The sequence below is a fragment of the Ochlerotatus camptorhynchus genome, unplaced genomic scaffold (genome assembly GCF_037179485.1).
Source record: "Ochlerotatus camptorhynchus isolate MF236.1 unplaced genomic scaffold, CSIRO-AGI_Acam_v1.1 ptg000577l, whole genome shotgun sequence".
In the NCBI taxonomy this organism is placed as follows: domain Eukaryota; kingdom Metazoa; phylum Arthropoda; class Insecta; order Diptera; family Culicidae; genus Ochlerotatus; species Ochlerotatus camptorhynchus.
In genome coordinates, this window is record NW_027041058.1 from 4927025 (window position 1) to 4952081 (window position 25057).

Below are 25057 nucleotides of genomic sequence, written 5' to 3' on the forward strand. Positions count from 1 at the left end.
GATATTTGAATACCAAAATAATACCTGTATGGTATTGTTTTGGTATTGCAATTGCATAATTTGGTATTGGAATAGTATTGTCATGCTCATCCATACCAATTTAAGGTATCCAGATATTCGTTCCTGCTCGGGTTACGATGATGACGATTGGACACTACTCACTTTTGCAATTGCTATCGATGCTATCCTACACTCTAACTTGGATACTGGGCATCTGTTGAAGATCAAATCAGTTATGTCAAAAAGCCGACAGTTCAAAAGCGATCCAATTGAGCATTTTTTCTCTGGTTTCCGTATTGTGTATTGCATGGAAGAAAGGCGCCAAAATGATGAAACGTTAATGGCGCCAAACAGCCGAATCCGATGCTGATGAAAGCGGAATGCAATGGCCTACAATCCCTCGAAATGCATCCTCGTATCCTGCTTCGGCCATCCTAGTCACGGCACCAAGTTTCGGCTAGGATGCGTCGCCCTACGTTGTGTTGTGTTCAAGGCGGAGGAAGAAATCGATTTCAGTTGTTCGGAACACAAGTTAAAATTACTTTTAAACGTATCAAACATTTTTATTGCCTCCGAGAGACATCCGGCCTGCTCGGAGGTTGATTGCATAAACTTAAACTTAATAACAAGAATAGAACTTAAATGCTAAACACGACAATAAAAATTCAATCACTACTTTTTACTTAGATACTTTTTTCATATGTTTCAATTTCAAGCTCCAAATGCATCATTCCTGCTAAATTCCCATTCTAGACCAGACTCGATGTTATAATAAGAGTCGCGCCAAGTGAAAATATTGCGTACAAGCAGCACTGTTTGTGATTTATTTTTCGTCAGAGTAAATAGCAACCAGATTTTTTGCGTTAGCATCGGATGATTTTCATTCAGAAGTTAAAAATTACATGCCGATAACGGAACTTCTGGCAGACAAAAAAAAATCATAGAATCTGAAAAATGTTCAAACAAGTGCTTGGTATAACTCATAAATATCACAATGCACTAAGGTTGTGAACCATTTACTGATTTAAATTTAACTCGTGGTTAAAAGTGACATTTCGAAAGTTATTTTCTATGTTCGAAAATCCCCGTGCTGTTGATCGACCGGTTGTCAAAATTTAACTTCTTGTCTGTCAGAAATAATCACGCTCGGATAGCAGGGTTAACGATAACTTTCCATCTGTCAAATTTTAACCAAAAGTTAAAAAAAAATCCACCAAATGGTTCAGAGCCTAAATAAAGCAAGGAAATGATGTTCATCTAAAATTACTAAAATATTGTGGTTCACTCGCTGTGGGAACAATAATGTTTATTTACTTTGCTTGTTTGGTACCCCGCTTGACAGTTCGATGGGTACTTCTGGCTTCACTCTTGGCGGGACTTTTATTATAACATTGACTCTGTTCTGGACCACTGTGCACTGTAACTTATAGCTTCAATGTTTTGGCTTTCGCAGGAATCTTGAAACTTCCCTAAAACATGGAAAAGCTCTTTCGTAGTGCCTAGATTCAACAGTGTAAATAAAAAGTTGAAGGGTCTGTGCCTAGGGGCACGAACGGAAGATTGACGTAGGACCGCTAGTGGACGGAACAAATATGTTGATCATTTATTTCTTAACTCTTTCCGTTTTTAAATTGGTAGCCCTGAAAAGGGCCGGTTTCAAATGGTGGCCACACCAGTGCAAGTCGATGCCGACCGGATGACGGCGGCCTATTCATGCTTCCTTTTGCGGGAAGCCTTTTATCCGGTCGATGTGGGTGCTTTCGTCGTCGTCTCAGTGATGCCACATATACAGATTTATCTGTAATGATACAGATTTTTCTTTACATTTTGATACAGATATCAGTATATACAGATTAAAGATTTTTTTTTAATATACAGATTTTTCAGATATTTCAAATAAGTGGAATATATGTTTAATTCTGGATTATATTCAGGCTTGCGCTCATTACAGCTAAAATGCTATTTTCCGTAATTATGAAACAATGAGATACTATAATGATAATTTTTATTTGTAAGATGCAAGAAGAGGTGGTAAAGTTTGTGTATGACGTATTAAATTTGTCAATTTTGCTTTCAGAAGGTCACAACTAGCGATTAGCTGTAACGATGAGCAACGCGATGAGCGAGCAATCAGCGATCATAAAATCGCTAGTTGTGACCTTCTGAAATCAAAATTGACAAATTGTATATGTCATACACAAACTTTACTACCTATTCTTGCATCTTACAAATAAAAATTATCATTGTAGTATCTCAAAGTTTCATAATTACGATAAATAGCAGTTTAGCTGTAATGAGCAATTGCAAGCCTGATTTTATTTATTAATATCCAAAAATAGTCCTTTTCTTCTTTTGAGTAGGTTCGAGCACCTAACTAAATCCTAATTTTTCACTTTTTATTTTATTATCTTCATTAATTTTGAACGGACTTCTGATGCTCAGATGTTCTGATTTCTGATTGCTCGTTAGAAGGGATGTTAGTTTTTCATTCTTATTGTTTGATTAACCATATCGCATGATGCTTTTCTCCTCCCTTCCTTTCATTGGTGAAATGGTGAGCGATCAACCTAGCATTAAGCTCGCTCATGTGAGCATGCGCAATGTGTCGTATGTTCGATTTGCGCTCTATCGTTGCGTCCGTGTTTGGGATTTTTCGTTACATATCTGAATTTTGAATTTTGTTAATGTGGCACCCAGTATAGAAATTAAAGACGTAGTCCTACGTCAAAAATCGGACATTCGTAATTAGGGGACATACTGAAATGACGTAGTATTTTAGGTTTACCAGCCATATTGGAAAAGACGCTACAAGGAGGAGGAGACACATAGTAGTTGCTTCATCAAACGTAAACAAACGCTTTATTTTTTGGTTTGGCTGCTCATTCTAAAATGCTACGTAATTTCAGTATGCCCCCTTAAGCCTGGTACGCAGCTGAAAAGAAAACGGAAAAGTAATTTTTGAAGAATATTCCCAAAAGTAAATTTGACAGCTATAGGGAGGTGTCTTTTGCTAAATTTTGAGGGGTCGTCTAATTTTAAAATCAACAATTATCAGTTTTTATGTTGTTAAAATGCATCCAAAACATCATTTTTACAACAAACGTTAAAATTACCTAACGGAATAATTGACCGGACCATTAATCCGCAAGGAAAGTGAAATTGCATTCAGAATGCATCACCTTCATGTCAATCACGATACTAATGTAATCGATCTTTCCTTTACCGATTTCTTTTAAACTGCGTTCTGGGTCAAGAAATGCTACTCTCAAAGATAAATTAAATCAAAAAAGCTTAAAAAGTATGCAGATTCCCGCTTCACCTTATTGAGTCCGATCCATGATTACTTCGGCAGTAGTCATGCATGATTAAATTCGAATTAATCTTTCCAGCAATTTATCAGTGTAAGAAAAAGTATTTTCTTCAGCATTCCGTGTCCTATCTCGTAGCACGTAGAAACTCATTACTTTTCAGCTGCGTTCCAGGCTTTACCGGGGAATAGCCATTATTTCTCGATTGCCAAAGCAAAAACAGAATCACTAACATGCAACATGGTTTCTGCAATCGGTGTTCAACTACACAGAAAAAAATTCTGAATTTTACTGATGATGTAAACATCCATGCATGGAAACATTCATTCATGTAAACTTCCTTTTCACGTAAACTAGCAGCTTGCAAAAAATGTTGCATACAAAGGTGGACAGTTGCATACAATATGTAGAATATTGCATGACTTGTCTCATAAATTTACACGATCTATAATGTAAACTTGTAGGATATATGACGCTCCATTTATGTGCATCATAGTAACGTAAATGTACACTACTTTTTTTATACAGACTTGAGCAAAGCATTTGATCGCTTTGATAGGTATATTGTTTCGCACCGTATTGACTCAATATGCCTTTTATAAAAGCATTGTTTTAACGTGGGTCTAAAATCTTTTTTTTTAACTTTTTATTTGTTCCAAATTTAAAATAAATTACATTTCATTTTAACCTAGGTAACTTACCAGCCTTAATTGTTATGACATATATCTAAGCGTTTTTACATTGTTCCTGCCTTGGCAATTCAGTATTTTAAACAGGTTTTTTTTAAACCTGCATGTCAGTTGTTATACATCTTAAAACTAAAAACCAAGGTTGCAAATACTCATTTCAGCTAAAACAATGTTTTTTTTTAATTATGAAACTATTAGATGCTATGATCATATTTTGAATTGTTAAGATACAAGAAGGGGTTGCAAAGAATGTGTTTGACATATTAAACTTGTTTATTTCACTTCATGAGAGTCACAATCAGCGATTTTTCACTCACTCAGCGATCAGCAAATCGCTGATTGTGATTCATAGAAAGCAAAATTTACAGGTTTTATGTTTCAAACACATACTTTGTAACCTCGTCTTGTAAGTTAAAAGTAAAACATGCCATCATACCATCTTTTGGTTTTATCATTCCGAAAAACATTATCTTAGCTGAAATGAGTATTTGCAACCATGCTAAAAACTAACACTTAGCTGAGTAAAAAGCGAATAAATCATTGCACTTGAGCATTGCAACGATTTTTGCCTGAAATTATTAATTATTGTGTTGGACATTTGTTCTCAAGTCTCATCATTTGAAATACTATGTACCCGGTAGTACTGTACCAGGGAGGCAGCGGAGCGCTACTTCGTCGTGATTGCCCATTTCCGTTCTATCGTTTCTGATCGAGATCAATAATATCAATGATTTCACCGTGCACAAATCAATAATAGGTTTGTTCCGATGTGTTAGTTCATTAGCTACAACTTAAATCTTATTAGAGCGCATTGTACCGTGCCGATTCAAATTTCGGACACTTAAACTCGAATTTCGGACACTTTTAAAAGTTGATTATCTCGGTCGAATATGATCCACATGTCTTGTAAATTTTAAATTTTTTTGACTAGTGCCCTCCACGATCATCTAACATTATTACTTTGTTTCTAACTGGATGTAATATTTAATTAAAAATGAAAGTGTCCGAAATTTGAATCGTCCGAAATTTGAATCGGAACGGTATGAATATTTACACTCATTGTTCTCAAAATAAAAGAAGCGCTCCTAGCCAATCTCCTTTTTCTACGACGGAATTGAAACTCGTAGCCTACGAGTCGTAGGACGAATTTAGAATGAAGAAGCAGTATTAGATTTTAAAAAAAATATTTCAACAATTTGTGACTCTTTATCAAATCGTATAGTACGTATGGAAAGGTGAATAAATTTAGAAGTCTTTGACAGAAATATTCCATTTTTAGTTCAAACCCGTTCCAAAAAGAGAGGTTAAAAGCGGGTTGTGCTTAGTAGGACGGAAATACGATCAAAAAACCTATACGTTCTTATAGACTTTATTTCAGATATAGTAGTTTTCACCTACTTGAGAAGATAAACGTAATTTTTCACCCGTAAGTAAAAAATAGATTATACCCCCATGTTTGTCTTTTTCATTAGAGTGTCGCTTAATTCGAGATCAAGAGCACATTGCTCTCCAAACCTTGTGTTCACAATCCCTACCCTGCCATCCATTTGTTACAATTTGTCACCCCTAACCTCAAGATAGCCGCGAGTAAAAAAAAAAAAAAAAATAGATAAGAATATGTGAGGCGAGAGAACATTATACGCTCACAGCAGTTTTCATGAAATCGTTTCTTTTTCAGTGAGTCCTTGTTACCGATAATGATTTTTAACTTCTTCCATACGCCTGAAAATGTACCGGTATACATTAGAAATACTCAGAGGGAGAGATGGGCGGAGATAATGGTTTGAGCCAAATGAACTGTAAAAATCTGAGCCAATCGAACATCCCCATTAGAATTTTTTCCAAGGATTTCTTATTCTTACAGATCAAATTTGAGAGTATTGCAATCGAACAGAAATTCAACCGTCTTTATGTTTCGTGTGCTTTTCAAATTCAACTAGTTGTTGGAATCAACAACAATATTCTAACTCTATTGATTAATTGATCTTAGTTGGCTAGTTTATGGCACCAAGAAATGTACAAAATATTACGATGCACTCAATTATTATTTTGTACGTAAATCGAATCGAAAGTAAAAGTCATGTGAAATGCTAGCTTCTAGCAAGTGTTGCAAGATAATTTAGGTATGAATCCCTGCTGTCGAATTGTATTTTGTTTTCTCCACCCATCTCTCCTTCTGAGTATTTCTAGTGTACATGCTAGCTCTATTCTGACGGCATGTGAGAGCAGGCGATAACTCGATGGTACTATGAGCACTTCTTATTTACCTTTAGTTTTTGCAATATCAAGCATTGGTAGACCAGTGGTAAAACGCAGGTCTAATAATCGTAACGTTCATGGTTTAAATCAGGTCTGCAACCTCTTATATATTTTTTTAAACACTTGCTTCCAACGATCAAGAAAATTTGACCCATCCAAGCGAAAATGATCCGTAATTAATAACCAAAACAGCAGTTAAGATTTGATAGATTGCTGTTTTTACTCTTCTTCATCTTCTTCTCACTTCTCCGCAAAGCATTGGTACTGAAAAACAAACGCACCGGTTAAAACACCGACAAACCGACATGAATGACCATAGCAGAAACAATAAAATTTCTTACTAAAGCACACTACTGACATCTGACTCCGGGCTAACGGGAAATATTTAGCTAAGCCATGAACCCGCATGTTATGAATTGGTTCGTGTCTGATCTATTCTGGAAAAAATATTTTTATCTAGATAAAAAAAAAATCCTATGGTTTTGACAGTTAGGATCACTGCACATTTAGAACGACCGTTAACGATTTTCGGGCATAAGTCAGAAGTAAGTGTCATCTCGGTTTGTCGGTGGTTAACATATATCAAGTTAGCTTGGCATTTATTTTTTCCTCTTCGTATTAAATCGCATAAACGTATTAGCGTAGACGGCATTATTGGCTGCTCACACAGAGAGTGTTATTTGACTTTTCAGTGGAACGGAAGAGTAAGGAATAGCCTGCCATTTTCACGCTCAAAATTACAGTTATTTATGGGATTTCCCATTGGCGTAAAGAGCTACAATAACGCCATCAGCACCAATTGCAAAGTTTCAGAGCCAAATGGGAGATGGACAAAAAAAAATTTGGTTTTTGGTGAGAGATATTTTTGCATTACACATGAGAGAGGATAATGAATAATCGGTAAACAAAGAGCGATAAAAATTAATTATAATTCTCGATGAACATTTCAAATGGTTCTATCTGCTTTGATCGATTCTCTTAATCGACTTTCTCTTTCGTTAATAACTCAGCTGCAAACCTTTCTCTGTTGTATTTGACGTTTTGGACGCTAGATAAGAACATCCTTTATCAAACTATGTGGTAGAATTAGCGCGAAATCTGTTTGCATAGCAGTGGTTATGAAAAGAGAAAGTCGATGAAGAGAATCGATCAAAGCAGATAGGACCATTTGAAATGTTGATCGAGTATTCATCGAAAAGCTTAAGCTACTAAATTCTGCAAAGCGAGAATTTTAATCTGTGCTGTGTTTTGTAGCTTTTGACGTAGGACTACGTCTTTAATTTCTCATAAAAAAACGACGTATGAGTAAAGCCCTACAGTAAAAGTGTGGACGTGTGTCAAAAGTTGTTCCAATCGAACCGTCAAAATGCACCGCTTTGCTCGATTGGAACAGCTTTTTTCAGTTTTGTGGTGACAGTCGTCCATACTTATACTGTAGGGCTTTACGTATGAGTGGAACAGCACGCATTGCACCAATACGAAAACGACGCAGTGTTGCCACATTATTTCCAATTCCAATATGTATTTTCACTGTAAAAATCTTTTTAATCTATTTCTGCCTGACATAGCTACCATTTCCATTGAAAAACTTAGTTTTGATAAAAACTACTTTGGGACTGACATGCGGCAGGCATACACACTAATCCAGCATTTAGTTGTTCGGTATTTTTTGTACTGGGCTTACACGGTAAAACGATAGATTTACTGAAAATTCAGTTTAAATCAGGTGAATAACTGACGTTCTGTAAAACACAAACTGAACTTCGGTATCGTTTGATGCAAAATACTTTACACAGAACATTTATTTACTGAGAAAGTAGTTAATTTCCAAATTTTCGTGATTTCACGAAAAGTCAGTAAAAGTAATTACTGTGCACAAAAAAGTCTTTATTTTTTTACCGACTGGTCAGCAAAATAGCCACCTTGTTTTACCGACCACGAATTGTAAACTCTAACCTGTCAATTTTATTCCCGCCGCCATTTTAGCAAAGATGAATACTAAGATGAAACGGTCGGAAAAAAAACTTTCTACACGGATAGAAATCTCCTTATACCTTTTGGCAAATTTCTATTGCTGATTATTCATAAAATGTATAAGTCAACTAATAAGCAGACGCCTTGCAAAAAGTTAATGAAGATCATGTGTCAAATGAAATGTATAAGCGATCACACATACCTTTTATGCATTCTTATAGGACCTATGTGGTTTGACTTATGGAATGTATAAGGCTGATGTTTTGGCAAAAATGTATAAGTGAAACACATGAAAATATTAATTGATTTTCGTTTCGTGTATTTTAGTGTCTTCTTTCAAGCAAACCCCACACGCATCAATATATTGACGCGAAGGGGAATTATTGACAATAATATTGATGGTGTGAATTCAGAAATATTGTCAATCTCGATATATTGACGTCAATATAGCATGTATTGACAATACGATTATTGTCAATAAAAGCAATCGTGTAGGGTTCACTTCACGGTCCCTTTCATCCAATGAGAACCCCCCGTATTCAAGGTTATTTTGTGGTTTTGCTGCCCCCTCGGAATAGATGAAATTTTGCGCTCATTTTTATCAAAACAATCACACCAAAATCAGAGATGGCCCATTTTTTAATTACTCGATTAACAACTAATCGATTATTTTTTGTTCGCTGTGCTGCCATTTTTCCACGAATGAGAGTGCAGCACATGTTTGAAACGATCGGTGATGATCCTGTGGAGATGTTAATGCTTATATCGGCATGATATAACCGATTACAAATATTTTGATTTTCGGTTCGTTAATCGATTAAACGATTATTCGAATGAAAATCGGACATCACTAGATGAATGTGAAACGTCATTTCAAATATAAGGCCGTTCATAAATAATGATACAATTTGAAAGGGACCGGGGCTAATCACAAATTACGTTTCCATGGTAACTGAAATAAACACGAGTGTTCACCGGTTGATTTTAGCTTCAGTAAAATCCGGGAGCAAATGTTGAATCGCGCAGTTTTGTTAAAATTTGAATAATATCATGAATTATATCATGACGGAACTGGGAAAGCTCGACAGTGAAATTGAAGACCTATTTCGTTGGTACCAACGCTTATTATTTACTCTTTTTGAAGTTCCTTGATCTACACCAAATTTTTATTAACAAAATGGATGTTTGTATTGTTTGCTTTCACTGTCGACGCGCTATTCCGGGTACGTCAAGGGATTAAGTCATCATATTAATTGGCATATTATAAACGGTAAATTGCACCAGGATTCATGCTTTTATTACTGCACATTCACTACTTTTAATATAACTGGGTAACACGGTATAATAATGAACCAAATAACTGTCTTCTCAGTTAAATTGCAGCGAAATAAACAAAAAGAAAATACTGGGTTTTCCAGTATACGCAACTAGAATCAATTACTGAATGAACAGTTATTTTTGACAGATTGACTTTACGGACAGTTCGGTAATGCAAATTATTTCTGTGATGATTACTGGGCGATCCGCAATTCAAAAACCCAGTAAAATTTTACTGACTCCAGTAATCTAAAGTTAGTGTGTACACAACGAAATTTCTTTCAATATTGTAAATAGTTAAAATAGCAAAAAAAAAAAGGTTATCTTCCATTTAATTCCACTTAATTAATTTTGGTGTCTATGACAGATACGTATTTCGACTACAAAGTGCAGTCTTCATCAGTGTCATTCCCACTAAAGGATTATCAAAATCTACGCAGACAACTAGAAGTTGTATAACAATGTACAGACAGTATCGTAAATTGCTACAGTTTAAGTCAAAATCGCATATTAGAATGGCATACCTCGCGTTATGTTTAAGTTAAATCGTATAGAATGCAAATTTCCGACTTATATTCGATGACTCATTTTTCCGTCGTACTGTATCACAAATTAAGTCGGATTACATCGTAAGACTTTTTAAAATGGATTTGTTATTCCAGATCAAATCGTATATGATGTTAAATCAACTCGTTTAAAATTAAACAAAATTATGCACGTATATAGCCTCAACTTTTGTACGTATAAGCCATTTTTTTTGCATTCTATACGACTTGTTTGTTTGTATACAGGGTGCGTGACGAATTTTTGCAGTAAATTTCAAATAGTAATTTCTCATGCTTGCGGATCATGATTAAGATATATTTGGCAGCACTGAATTGCTCATACTGTTAGGTGTAAGATGTAAACAAACAGTGTTGAGTAAACGTAAAGATGTCGAAACAAAAGAGCAATCGGTCAGCCGCTGTCGCTTTGTTGCGCGCCGGAGTAAGCGTAATAGAAATAATTCGGTGGATAAATGTGTCTGAAAGAACAGTGTATAATATAAAAAAGGCCTGGGAAAGCGATAAAACGGAGAACCTGCTCATACTGCTAATAAAACACAGAAATGGCTTGCGGAAAATATTTCGGAATTTTGGGAGAAAGAAATTTGGCCCCCAAGCAGTCCCGATATCAATCCGTTGGATTATTTTGTACGGGGCATCGTCGAACGGAATACCAATAGAACCCCTAACACCACACTTAAGTCCCTAAAAGCTAAAATCAAGGTAGTGATGACATCTATGGATTAAAACATTGTCAAACGTGCATATGGCAGTTTCCGGAAGCGTTTAGCTACAGTCGTCGAAAGGGAAGGCGTTTTTTTTTAATAAAATTAGTTACAACTTCCATATTTTGCGAAAGAAAATAAATCACATAACATTCATTGCTAGAATAGCTAACTGATGTAATTTTTCTCAAATATGTCATTTACTGCAAAAATTCATCACGCACCCTGTATATGTTTGTATATCACGAAAACAACTTTGAATATACGTGCATTCTGGTTGTCTAGGTAACCACCTTACACCCTAGGCTTAATATTACACCATATTTTGACACGATAGAAGTGGATCCACTTTGATGTGATATCAAAATTATTTTTTTGCTGTGTAACCAAAGATAAGTCTTTAGATGGAATGACACTGATGAAGACTGCACATTGTAGTCGAAATCTGTCATAGATACCAAAATTAATTAAGTGGAATTAAATGGAAGATAACCTTTTTTACTGCTTTATTTAAGCATTCCGCTAACAACCCAATTTCATTACTTATTTTAAATAGCATTGCAGATTTATGCGATATTGCACTTAAATTTACATAAAATACCGTGTAAATTTACGCCAAATCTAGTGTTAATAACGTGTGCGCTATAAGACATTTACATGATTTTTTTATACGGTGAGGTATTGCAGTGTCACACGAAAAGAATGTGTTAGTATAAGATACATTACCTTTTGCATATTAAGTTTTGTTTAGAATTTCATAAAGTAGTAAACAATAAAAAAAAATCATATTTTGTTACAGATGCCGCAACCCTTGCATAGTTAGTTCTCTCCCATCGGTCGGCAACAAACACGGTGTGTCTTCACGTGGATCTTCCGGAATTGGGTCGGACTTGGCACCAAGTCCAGAACGTCAGGATACGCACAGCTCGAGTGGTAACTTGTATCATAAGCGTGATCAATTAGTTCAATTTTATTACAATTATTTTTTAGAGGAAGAATGGGTCAACGATCAGGAGCCGCAATTTGGGATTCCATCACATCAGTCGCAAAATAGGTCCAAGGAGCGATATGTCGAGGAGCATGTACCGCGTGTGAACAAGTATCGAGAACCACCGACAACCTATCTATACCCAAATGTACGGCAGGAAGCTCAGGGACGATTCCAGCGTTCATCTAGCCGAGAAGAAGATCAGAGTTTGCGAGGATCAGTCAATTCTCGCGAGGAAGAGGTTAAACCGATTATCACAAAACCAACACCTCTGCAAAATCGGTTTCGAGAGGCCTTTGGCAATGAAGATTTTATGCTGGAAGATCGTAAGAAAAAGATTACTATTGATGATACACGTCACGATGCAGAGGATGACCGAAGGAGAAATCGACATCATGAGGCCGATCGGGGAGAGAATTACATGTACAAGAAGTCAAACGGACCAGGAAAATATTACGACGGGTATGAGAACGATAAAGTTCGGTATCGAGAAAATCTGACTGATCGTCAGAAGTATCACGAGATTATTTCCGAGTCGTCGAAGTATCAAGACGAATCTCCTAAACACAGAGGAATGCGGGATGGCTATAGGGAATACTCACCAGAACGAGTGCATAGAAACAAATACTCAACGTCCTATGATGATCACCGAGATTTCAAGATTGAACGTGACTATCGAGATCCAGTTAAACCGCCTTCCAAGAGAGAACCACCATATATTCGTGATGAAAGTCCTGATGATCGATATAGAGCTGATTTTAACGAGCGTCGAGCGTACAAAGAAAGTGAGCCAATGGTGTATAGAGATTCGTCCGATAAGAATGGAAAAGCTCCTTTGACGCGCTTCAAATCCTCAGAAGAACCTAAACATAGTCGTGACAGGTATGATGATCGCTGGGAACGGCAACCCATGTATCCTGAAGATCGGTCATCGGAGGATAAGTACAGAGATGTATCGTCTCGTTATCGGGATGATATAAGAAAATCTCCAGTCATGAAGAAAATTGAAGCTCGCGCGAAAATGGTTGAAATAAAAACAAGTTCCCCTGAATCAACAATACGTAAGGTTTCCCCGAAGGATAGGTTCCAAAATGCCAAGGAAAAGTTCCAACAGATGGAACGTGAACGTCACGAGGAGGAGCGTATCGAAAGAGAGCGGCAGGAACGCGAACAGATTATTCATAACAAACGCGCGTCCGAAGCTCCACGAAGGAGTTCCATCGAACCGGTTGTCGTCAGTTCGCATGAGAGTAACGGGTGGAGTTCCGAAGAAGATGAAGAAGAAGAAGATATTCGTTCCCGAGGACCTCCACGTTCTGCCAACAGTGCTGGATATCGTGAGACGGAGACAACTGAGCGTTACCCTGGTCTTGATCGTGAACCACGAATGCCTTCATCGCGAATGATGCCAGCCAAAAGCCTTGGTAATCTGACCAAAGGCTATCGCCATAGTTATGCCGAGCCACGACCTCCACCGGTTCCAAGGAGCAGTGGCCGTGTAGGACTTGCGGCAGTAAAACCGTATTGATTGAATTATTTTGCTTCTTGTGCATAGGCAATGTGTTGCTTCTTTGTTGTATGCGGCGGTTGTAATATATACTAACGTACATAAATCAAACAAATATACCCAAAATTCGGTCCTGACACGGCCTACACCCTTTAGCAGAATCAAGAATAGTTAGTTAATCTACAGCTCAAGCTCACATAGTATACAGAATACATGTTTTGACGTGCCTTATAGAAATAATCTGCATGGAGTGAAATGGACATGAACCTGTTGCAAAATCAATAATCGAGTAAATATAAAATAAATGAGTGAAAGAACAAATGGTTGGTTATTCTGATGGAAAGAAATCAAGGAACATCAGTGTTTTTTTCGTAGAATACCCTTCATTTTCCACTTCGGCGAGAGTACTGTACAAGTACCGTAAAACGGTGAATAGTCGATCACATTCTACCAATTATCCTGAATATTTTTCCAAACGTATGTTCAATCCTGTACTGCTTATAATCGCATATCAGTCCCATATGGATTTTCGTCAATTTTGAGATAACAACGCTATCCACTATCAATTGGCATCTACTTTCATATTATGTGATAAAACTATGGACTTTGCTCATGAAAAATGTGAACAACATCAGGTCAGTTTGCTGCATATCAGTCCCATCCTGAAATTAAATCGTCCATAGTTCTCGCACAGACAAACAGACGTAACTCTTTGAAAAAGTTTGTCTTGAATACATACTATCTCAAAACACAGGACCTCAAAAACGACACCTCGCGGGCTTCTCGCGGAAAACAAGCTTGCTCTCTTATTCGCAAACAATATTGCATAAAAGTTCTATAGAATGTATAGAAACGTCAAAGTGATGCGATGCCAGCGCTGCGGCGAGTAGTTTGCGGAACTGATATTATTCAAATCAACCGTTAAATGCGTGAACGAAGATACACAATGAAGTGTTACGTCTGTTTGTCTGTGGTTCAAGTTAAAGGTCTGCTTTTTGAATTGCTATATTTTTCGCTGATATAACAAAACATGCAAGTTTCATTGCAACAGATTTTAACTTGAAAAATTTAAACAATTAATTTACTATTATTTATCAAATATTTACATGGAAATACACTTCGTAACTTCGACTGCCATTTTCTCAATGCCTTTTTTTTCAATGGGACTGATATGGGATTATAGGCAGCGTAGTAGCGAATGATTTTCTAATGCATGGATTTAGTTTGTAAATGGCATGTTTAGTTTATTTTCACGAATTAAAATAAGATTAAAAATCACAATTTTCAATACGGAAGCGACGTTGATCATGCAGGTTTTTTATATCCAAAATTCAGAAGCTAATAATTTTGCTTGACTTGTGATCGCTGAAGACGAATCTGGAGTTAAAATGTCTACAAATGTAATGCTTTGCTAATAGACTGCACATTTTGTCACAAAATAGTTTAAAATACGCCTAAATGTACGCAATTAATATCAGTTTTTCACTAAAATCATATTTCTAATATGTACCAAATTTATCGACCATGCTGAAGGTGGCTGGGTTCGATTTCCGGTCCGGACTAGTCATTTTTCGGATTGGAAATTTTTTCGACTTCCCTGGGCAAGAGTATGATTGTACTTGCCACATAATTATATCAATGCAAAAATGGTACATGATGGAAGTGCATCTATGTAGAACAATAAGTTGAGAGCACGCAATAAGCTAAAATACGAAAACAAGAAGCGAAGATAGCACCAGAACAAATGCTGGCTATGATCGGATTTTGAGAAGCAGTTAAAAGTTGCATATTTTATCACTTCCACAATATTACTTGGTAGAATGCACCGTTTGTTAAGGAAAATGTTTGAAAAGTACTGTTTAAAACCAGGCATGGAAAATCATTTGCATTAATTTCGTGCATTCATTTACATTTATTTGCCCCTAACTTTTTTCATCAACAGAATTCTGCAAAATGATCTATGAGCGCTTAAATTGGTTTTGTTATTAGCTACAACTTTTGTTAACAACTCAAATCCGTATCTCTTATTTATGACGAACCAGAGCGAACAGAAGCCACTACTGTTTTTTAGTGAATTCACTGAAAAACAGTAACAAGTTCTGCCCGCTCTAATTCGTGATGCATAAGAGATACAGATTTGAGTTACAGCCAAAAGTTGTAGTTAATAACAAAACCTACTAAAGCTCTGTACATCATTTTGCTGATTGCTGTTTTTAATGAAAAAAGTTAGAGGCAAATGAATGTAAATGATTGCATAAAATGAATGCAAATGATTTTCCATGCCTGTTTAAAACTACTTAATAAAACACAGAACAAATTATCTCACACATCAATATTATAAGATGATCTTCTTCATTCCTTTATTAATGTCCGTCTCTGTTCCGCAATCTAGTGCCAATCACCGACGGACATCGATTGCCATCCATTGACGGCAATCGAATGTGCAGGAAGGCAGCTCCACACCTGCGTAGGATTTCGCAATTATTCAGCACACATTGGCCGGTACCAACGGCTTTACTTCCCTTCCAGCTGTTCTCCGAAAGCAACATTTCCCCGAAATAAAATATCCTTCAGACGACGGAAACATGTAACTAGGTGTGCGTTTGCTTCAGCGAAAAATGATCCCCCTGATGTATGCTAGTGCTCGGGCGAAAGGAAACATTTTTTTCCTTGATTTGTTTTCCGACGATCTTGTTTTCCGTGCGCTCAGCTACCGACGCCAGGGAGGCAGCTCCCACACCTGGGACCCTACCCCATCGACCCATCACAACTCATGAACCGGGAACCAGAGATGTTATATGCCTCAGAACATCTTGGCGGCGCCGACTGGGATTGAACCCAGGCCTTTTGGGACGAGAGGAAATCACGCTTATCACTACACCACCGGCACCGCTCAAGGAAACATTGCTCTCTACAACTCTCTACAATCACTTTATAAGTGCGTCGGACGTTTAAAACGCAAGGTACAAAAACAGGCTGAAGAGGAAAACCTAGAAAAGTTCTGAGAGGCCCGAGAAAATGATCCGGCACTACGCTCCCTAATCATCGCCATGTGATAACCACGTTTTAAGCGCTATAACATGTTATAACTCTGTAGTCTGAGCGTACTAAAGGGTGATACGGTCAAAATTTGGTCAAGGGAAAACGCGTGTAAATCGGTGAAATCGTTTATTTAAAAAATCAAATTAAATTTCTTTTTCAAGTTCAATTAGTATAAAATTCAGGAAAAATATTCAGTTAGGCTTCCGCTTTTCCAAATCCGAATTGCCGGGCCTTACGCTTGACCCCTGCCATCAGATTTTGTACAGCCACCTTGTCCACCTTCTTCGCCGCAGAAAGCCAGTTTGCCTTGAACTGCTGCTCGCCCTTAGCAGTTTTTTTGGTCTTCTTTAGGTTCCGCTTGACAATAGCCCAGTATTTCTCAATTGGGCGGAGCTCTGGCGTGCTGGGAGGGTTCTTGTCCTTGGGAACCACCTGCACGTTGTTGGCGGCGTACCACTCCATGGCCTTTTTACCGTAATGGCAAGATGCCAAATCCGGCCAAAACAGTACGGAACAACCGTGTTTCTTCAGGAAAGGCAGCAGACGTTTATTCAAACACTCTTTCACGTAAATTTCTTGGTTGACAGTCCCGGAAGCTATGAAAATGCTGCTTTTCAAGCCACAGGTACAGATGGCTTGCCAAACCAGATATTTCTTTGCGAACTTTGACAGTTTCATGTGCTTGAAAACATCTGCTACCTTTCCCCTTCCTTTTGCCGTATAAAACTCCTGTCCCGGAAGCTGCTTGTAGTCGGCTTTGACGTAGGTTTCGTCGTCCATTACCACGCAGTCAAACTTCGTCAGCATCGTCGTGTACAGCCTCCGGGATCGCGCTTTGGCCGTCGTATTTTGTTTATCATCGCGATTTGGAGTCACTACCTTCTTGTAAGTCGATAGTCCGGCTCGTTTTTTGGCTCGATGCACGGTTGTAGACGATACACCCAGCTTATTTGCGGCATCTCGGAGAGAGAGGTTAGGGTTTCGCTTGAAACTACCGGCAACTCTCTTTGTCGTCTCAGCGGCTTCCGGTTTTCGATTTCCCTTTGATCCAGACTTCCTGGCTGTCGACAAACGTTCCCCAAACAATTTAATTACATTTGTAACGGTTGATTTGGCAACTTTTAGCAATTTTGCCAACTTTGCGTGCGAGTAGCTCGGATTTTCGTGATGCGCGAGCAAAATTTTGATACGCTGCTCTTCTTGCTTGGACGGCATTTTGACAACTGAAGAGTGAATTCCAAAATCAAAATAGGAGCAACATTCTACACACACACACCTTCAAAATGAGGGGTGTTCAGGTTTTTTAAATGCAAGATTGAAAGAAATACGTCAAGTTGATATTGACCAAATTTTGACCGTATCACCCTTTATTACTTTGATTTTCTAACTGAAGTGATAGTGAAGAGAGCGGTAACTTTGAAGCTTAAAGTTTGTATTTTAATTGTGTACAAGTTATTGTACGCAAGTTTGGAGAAACACGGTCGTTGAATCTAAACCATAATTGAGTTTTGATTTCTGAAAGTCGCTAAAAAGTAGATGACAGTATATTTTAACTCAATTAATGTTCCTCATATATGAATAACCTCTAAAATATGAATGAAATTAACTCATATTACAATTAGGTTAGAAATTCGCACGAATTTCAAAGGGCATATGGAAGCGGTACCGAAAACTCCAGTTCCAGTTCTAATAGTACGTTCAGACTACAGAGTTATAACATGTTATAGCGCTATCTTGATGGTGGTTTCTGTGTTGCAATTATTTGACAACCGTTATAACATGTTATAACTCTCCAGTCTGGACAGCGTTTAAGTGTCTCGTTTTTCGGAACCTCCAAGAGAAAACGTGAGAACGACGGAAAATCTGAACTGACTCCTAAAAGATCATCGCTACTACGCCGTGGCACAGACTGTTCAGGCCAATCTGTCTCTAGAAGCGCCACAGTAGATAGCAACATGTTTTGGTTGTATCTTTCGGATATATCCGTCGAAACTCGACCGAGTATGAGGCGCGTTTCCAATGCTAACCATGTAGCAGAGCGCGGAATCTTCGGGTCTCAGGCTCGAGTGACGGTTAGGTTACCATCCATGGACGTGAGAGTGGTTCAATTATTTATATATATATGTCAACAAGTGTTGGCGAGCGATAGGTGTATTGCTCCCCCGACGGCGACCGGTGCATCGTCTTCCGTAAAGGTACACGCAAACCAAAAATTTATTACAATGAATGTTAGTTCCATTTCCTATCATCCTCTGTTTATGAACATCGCAGCGAATGTTAGAAGTTGACCTTGCAGACGATGCAATGGTTTTTAATCTTTTTTTATTCCGTGTTCTGTATATGCTTTCACCTACACAAGCAAGCATTTGCCTTGATTGTTATGTATAACATGGTAGAACGACGTACACATTTGCCTCGATTCTCTAAAAGCAGAAAAGCAAACGAAGTCGAGTATGCGAGGAAAAGAGCGCTTCTTGTTTGTTTTTAGCCTATCCATATTCCGAAGCATGGAGAGAACAGTGGAGAAAGCACAGGTCTGATAATCGCAACGTTCGTGATTCGAGTTCCCCAGTCGGCACTTTTTTTCGACATGACTCATTTTACTCACTAATACACTCCACATTTTTCTTTCTCCATTTTCTTACATTTGACTGTAGCTCGGTATATTGCATCTTCGGTACATGCGGTCTCCACTAACAACCTCTGATGATAAATCCCACATAATTGTAAGCATATCCTACATCCCCCGGTTGGGTGTACATGTAAATATTTCTCGCTTCCGCCCCGGTACGATCGACAGTCAGTCAGGAACCTGCCAAGGCGCCCAACCGACCAACGGCCACACCAAAGCTAGCCAACGAAATTTTTCAAATGCGCACACGTTCTTTTGTTTTTGCTGAAAATATAATATCTCCGTAAATGTTATTTGCTTTTAGCGTTAGCGTTGTTATGATATACTTCGTAGATTGGATACTAGCGACACTCACGTCTCTTCTGAAATTCTCAGTTAGACTACTTTCAGGAATAATGCTGGGGAGTAAACATTGGTTCCAATCTAAACAAGAGTAACAGAAGCATGACTGTCGCTATTCCTGGCCACGCCCATCTTTACCATAACTAGGGATAGGGAAGGAAATATTGATGTAGTATTTACTTAACGAGAGGCCACCGACTTAGCGACACCCTCATAAGTGCTACGGAGTTGGAGGGTTGGGTAGGGTATTCGGTTAGGATTCACCTCAAGTTGGCGATGCAACCAAAAGTATGTATTGTTTATTTGTTGTTTATTTAATCTATCGATAGGTTCGGAGGCGAACCAGCCTAAGGCTGAAAGCCTCCTAAATAAAGCTAAATTAATTAATTAATCTATCGATAGCCGGCTATCGAAAGAACATATTCATTTTGTTTAGTGATCATGAATTTTAAGAGTCATGACGGAGAGCTTTTGATTAAACCCATGATTTTCTGCTCAGTAAACAAAAACGATTCCTCCAGGGTCATCGAGCATCTCAGAACCATAACGCCTCGCGACAATACAGGACTACGTTTTCGCTTGATATGCAAATAGTTTCCGAGGTTAATGTTCAATATCAAATGTGCAAATGATGGTGGCGATTTAATGTGGTGTGGAAGAGCTTGGGGTTGAATCCATGATTTTCTGCTCAGTAAGCAAAATCGATCCCTCCAGGGTCATCGAACATCTCATAATCCACAGCGCTTCGCGTCAAAGTACGAATATATGGATGAACTATCTATTATTGAATAACTATTATTTACGATAATTACACAAAAGAAATAAAATATAAATTACAAACAAAACGTAACTATTAAAATCTCAAAAAGATATTCTCACAAATATATTTCACGCATCCAGGAATCTCAAAACCATTAGAAGCTATAATGGTACTCTGCACATTTTAGACACAAGAATCATAAAACCGCTGCCTGCCACACTCTGAAAGCGAAAATGGCAGGCTCTATGCGTCGACACCCGCCCTTCAATCTCCTCCCGGATCCAACAACACAAATCTCCATTACAACATCTAACGAATTCAAAACTCCGAAAATCACTCATCTATAGCAAGTGAGTGGAAGCAACCCTGCATGCAACCATTTTTCATGATACACTTTTCTACTTATCTTTCTATTAGGCCTGTGGACATGCGTTAGCTTCGAAACTTCTAACCAAACTGGGGAAATTCTCAGATCAAAAAAAAAAAATTGAAAAAACTTTCAAAGGTAATTGATTATTTTACGCAAAAACGAGCATGTAATAATAAATCCCTTGTATCGTATGCTAATGCTAGTTGACTGTAACAAAAATAATATGCTTAAATTAAATAAAATATTAATAAAATGATATGCAAAATTTACAAGAAGATCATTACTTTATTGGTGAGAAGTTTCTAATAAGCCCTCACAGTTCCTCTGTATACAGAACAAATCTGATACTATAATCAGAATTAATCAGTCTGCATGAAGCAGACATCTAGGAAGTTCTATTAACAACCAAGAATTAATCGTTTGAGGCATACTGAAGCAGGTGATATGTGTCACAATAGGAAATCATCATCATGCAAATATAAAGAAATTAAACCGTCAACCTCCATGTCCATGGGGAGGAGGTTTGCGTGTAGTATTTGCTTTTGTTCCCTTAAGCTGGGTTTAGACTAGGCAAGTCAAATAATCAACTCAGTTGAATTCAATTGGCTTGAAAAGTTGAGCCTGGTTCAACTTTTTTCAATTCAAGTGAGTTGATCAAGTCAGTAAAATGGCATGGTTTACACGTTCAATTCGCATTCAAGTCAGTTGAATTCAAGTGACTTGCTCAATTGACTTGCCCTGTCTAAACCCAGCTTTAATCCCTTGATTCCTCTTGCATGAACTTCAATATTCGGCGTTCGTAACTTTGAAGAAGAAGTCCAACTAAGTAATTGTGAGGTTCTTCACGTACGGGTAAGCGCAAATTCCTCAATTGTTCCTCTAAATTTGCCCTGAGAAGCGAGTTTGTGGTAGTATTAGAGCCTTTTCTGTAAGGCCGATTTAGAGTCTCGTTACATTGTGCAAAGGTCCGTTACTGCTTAAAATCTTAAAACTGATTATTCAAAAATAGTTCGTGTTGAATTCGATTCATAATAGTAAACACGTGTTAGTATTAGTATTCGCATTAGTAAACACGTGTTGAGGTGAAATGTTGCTGTTTGTAAATAATTGATTATCTCGAAACATAGAGTTGATTTACGAGTCCCACAATATCTTAGGACTGGATGTATCCCGTGCGCATACGACTCCCGATTTTTGTATTTATTTTTTTTAAATACAAAAAAAAAACTGAACATTTTAAACATGAAAAAACATAAAAATATTTTTTATCTTTTTTAAATCCACTTTTCAAAAATCGGCCTCCATCATGCACACGAGATCTATTCAACGAGTCTTCACCCCAAAAATGAGCCGATTTGGTCAAAGCAATGATGAGATATCGTGTGACCCGTTTTTTCAAACCACTATCTTCAAATAAGAATATCTCAAATTCCTTCATATTTATTTTGTTTACAGTTGATTTTGATGCCCTGGAAAAAAGTTTAAAAAAAATGTATGCTTATACGAACCCATGATTATTTTGCCGACTTACTTATATGTATCCCCTTGACTTTGGCACGATGCGGACCATTTTTGAAGAAAGAATAGAACGTAAATAAAGCTTGTTCATTTTGCACCGAACTTATGAGTGCATGTCCGCGATCAAACGCTCCCAGCGAGAACTGAAATTTCCTGCGACGAAATTTGTTTCTAGAACATTCCATGCAAAGAAGAAGAAGAATATTTTTTCCTTACGACGGCGCGTGTGATTGGTGTTTGGTCGGGTCGCGAGTGTGTATATATACCGGGCCGGTTCACGCGTACCGCTCATTAGTAAACTAGTAGTCTACAAGTGACATTAAAACCAGAAGCAGTAATAGAAGAAACCGGAAGCAGACAATAGCTGTATCCAGCGGTGCTGTATTCAGGAGCAGCACTTTCCTGCATAGAGACAATAAATCAAAGTAGAGCAGCAACGAACTTCGTTCACTAGTCCATATCCTGGTCATCCGTGTCCTTCATCGGTTCCGTGGTAGTTGTGTCACAAACGGCCCTTTTCATGGCCCCAGATCTTTCTTCTTTCGTGATGCACATTACCCTCGGGCCATTACTACACTGTTGGCGTTCCGATCCAGTCCACACCCGATTGCAAGGGGCATGAAGTGGTTCGCCTCCTCGTGGTGTGCCCTGGAAACGTTTTTTTTTATCGAACCCAAGGGAGAGATATTGCGGCTAAACGAACTACAGCAGAGTAAGGACGCTGGAGCCCAATCCAGCTCGTCCCAGGAGGTCGATAAGCCCTGCACAAACACTAGGCAGGAGTGACACCGGGTTCTTAGAGTGCTAAGCACACGCAGCTGGTAAGCGGTCACATCTGTCCTGCGCTGCCGTGGACAGTTGGCTGGCTATCACGTCTGCTCTAGGCGAACAATTCACAGCGAACAATAAGAGGAAGGCCCTGCACACTGTGCAGTAGCGAGCGTCACGTCTATGACACACCACTAGTGTGATGCGCCATAGCGCAGCCGGCCCCCTCCCATGATGTAATGCTTTCGGGCGGTTCCGGGCAGGGCAAGGGCCAAGAGCACAGGGTAAGGTTTAGTGCATCGGGAGCGCTACTTCTCCCATCCCCACACCCTGAGTTATCTTCTCAGGTGTCTGGGAGCAAATTCCCCCTGTATATAAAAAAAAGAAAAACACCTGATTGCATTGTGTTCATGGCCGAACAGTGCCTATTGCCCCAAATGTATAAAGAAAATATTTTTGACCATAAAATAGAAATAAATATAAAAACTTACCGGTATTCTATCAGAAAAATTTAGCACGAAACAAAATCAAATAGGAAATATCATTCACCCTACGCTTAATAATCCTAACAATGCGGAGGGGGCAAGTGATTATTTGCTATTGCGATACGTTGAGCAAATTATATAATTTTAACCACTGTTATAGTTAGCTTCATGATCGAATATCAAATAAAAACTTCATTTCATTTTCAAGGATATTTTATTGCCAATATTATGCAACTGTTAGTTTTCGAGTATTCGTTGTAATGTTTAATAATATTTCACATGCGGCAAAAGACAACATCAACAACAACACGTAGCATTACTAATAAGAATCTACATAAAACTGGAAAAAAGTACTTTTTATCTGTTTCTGTTTTAGCTTTTTGATTCCATACAACATCATGTATACATGTGGTGCAAACTAATATCACATACTGATTCGGTGTTATATCACTTGACTGACGACTCTGGTTAACTCTTTTTCTGCTGAGTTTACACAAATTCCATTGTACCAGTAAATTTATTGTGCTCAAATGAATGTCTTTGTTTAGCTTGGAAGACCGCATTTTAATAAAGTAAATCGATGATAGATGGTTTGTATATTGAAATGAACTTTGATCTACGTAAACATCTGGCGAAATTCGGATTTCCGGAACAGGATAAATCCATTCTATGCTACCTCAATAAAGTTTTTTTTTTGTAAACAATAAGCAGACTTTGATAAGCTTGGCTCATTTTTATTCAAAGGTAGCCAATTTGAAAGAGAGAGTTAAGCACTTGAGAAAGTTTACGAGTAAATGTTTGTATTGTTTGGCAAAATTGGCTGCATATTAGAGCTTACTTTGCAATTTTCTTCATTTGATCAGTTTGGTTTTTCATAGAGTACGTTGCATTATCCGCCTTATATAGCAAGGAATCGAGTTTGTCCAGTTGACAGGTCATTTTTTGTCCGAGATCTGTGGCAGCCGATTTTGCAATTTTTACATCACTTGCATTTTCGACGTCTTTCATAGTGTCCAACGTATCCAGAGCAGCATTGATGTCATTGGATTCGGTTCCATTGGTGGGGTCATTTGATGAACATCCCCCACTTGGTGTGCCGGGTCGCAACTTCAGTAAGCTTGTCAGACTACCACAAACATTCTGTAATGTGAAGCTTGGTTTAAAAGTCTTTCTTCGACGAACCACTGGACTTGCTTACCTTAAATTTGTTTATTCGTTGTTGAGTGATCGAAAGGATACTGTTTAGTTCATCCATTTTACCGCCAGTACCATGCAATTGTTCATCATGTAAATCAACTTCCTAAAAGATATATATTAAATGTATATTCGTTTACGAATGGGATGTGTATTAGACTAATGAACTTTCGTTGATTAATTAATGCCAGTAACAGGTAATAAATGTTAATTTTTTAACAATTTTACCTTCATCTGTTCCGTGAGATGCTCTTCCTGTTCGGCTTCCCTCTGGAGCTTCATTTTTTCTTCGAATTCTTCCCGTTTCGGTTTTTCGACTCCTAGCAGCTCAGCCCTCATACATTCGTATTCATACGTACCTTCTGCCATCTTTGTAAGCAACTTTAAATATTCGCTACTACTGAAAAAATGTTTATTATAAAATATATTCTATGAATTTCAATTCCAGCACTACTTGAACTCATTCACTACTAGCATGTGTGATTGTCATCATTATTGATTTTTTTTAGCCAAACCGATGTGTCATCAACCTGTTTCTGCTACCTCCCATATAGAACTTTTAAGCATGCGCGAAACATATTCACCATTCACAGATATTATTTTGTATTTGAATGTATCGTTTGACAAAAGATCA

The 25057-nt window shown here is 37.9% G+C and overlaps 2 protein-coding genes across 2 annotated transcripts in view; one reads left to right on the plus strand and one right to left on the minus strand.

The window, feature by feature from the left end:
- The window catches only part of LOC135713700 (zinc finger CCCH domain-containing protein 13), a 39468-nt gene extending 25912 nt beyond the window's left edge, over positions 1 to 13556 (plus strand). Inside the window, exons 4-5 of the mRNA XM_065236896.1 lie at positions 11617 to 11750; positions 11808 to 13556. Of these exons, the coding sequence (XP_065092968.1) occupies positions 11617 to 11750; positions 11808 to 13333 (1660 nt within the window). The 3' untranslated portion in view covers positions 13334 to 13556. The remainder of the gene's footprint in view (positions 1 to 11616; positions 11751 to 11807) is intronic.
- A 9898-nt stretch (positions 13557 to 23454) lies between these two features.
- LOC135713775 (uncharacterized) lies at positions 23455 to 24915 on the minus strand. Its single transcript, XM_065237009.1, has 3 exons — positions 24652 to 24915; positions 24428 to 24529; positions 23455 to 24369 (listed from the first exon to the last, which is right to left on the minus strand). Exons 1-3 carry the CDS (start codon positions 24790 to 24792, stop codon positions 24064 to 24066), a joined length of 549 nt encoding a protein of 182 aa, XP_065093081.1. The 5' UTR covers positions 24793 to 24915; the 3' UTR covers positions 23455 to 24063.
- Between the last annotated feature and the right edge of the window lie 142 nt (positions 24916 to 25057).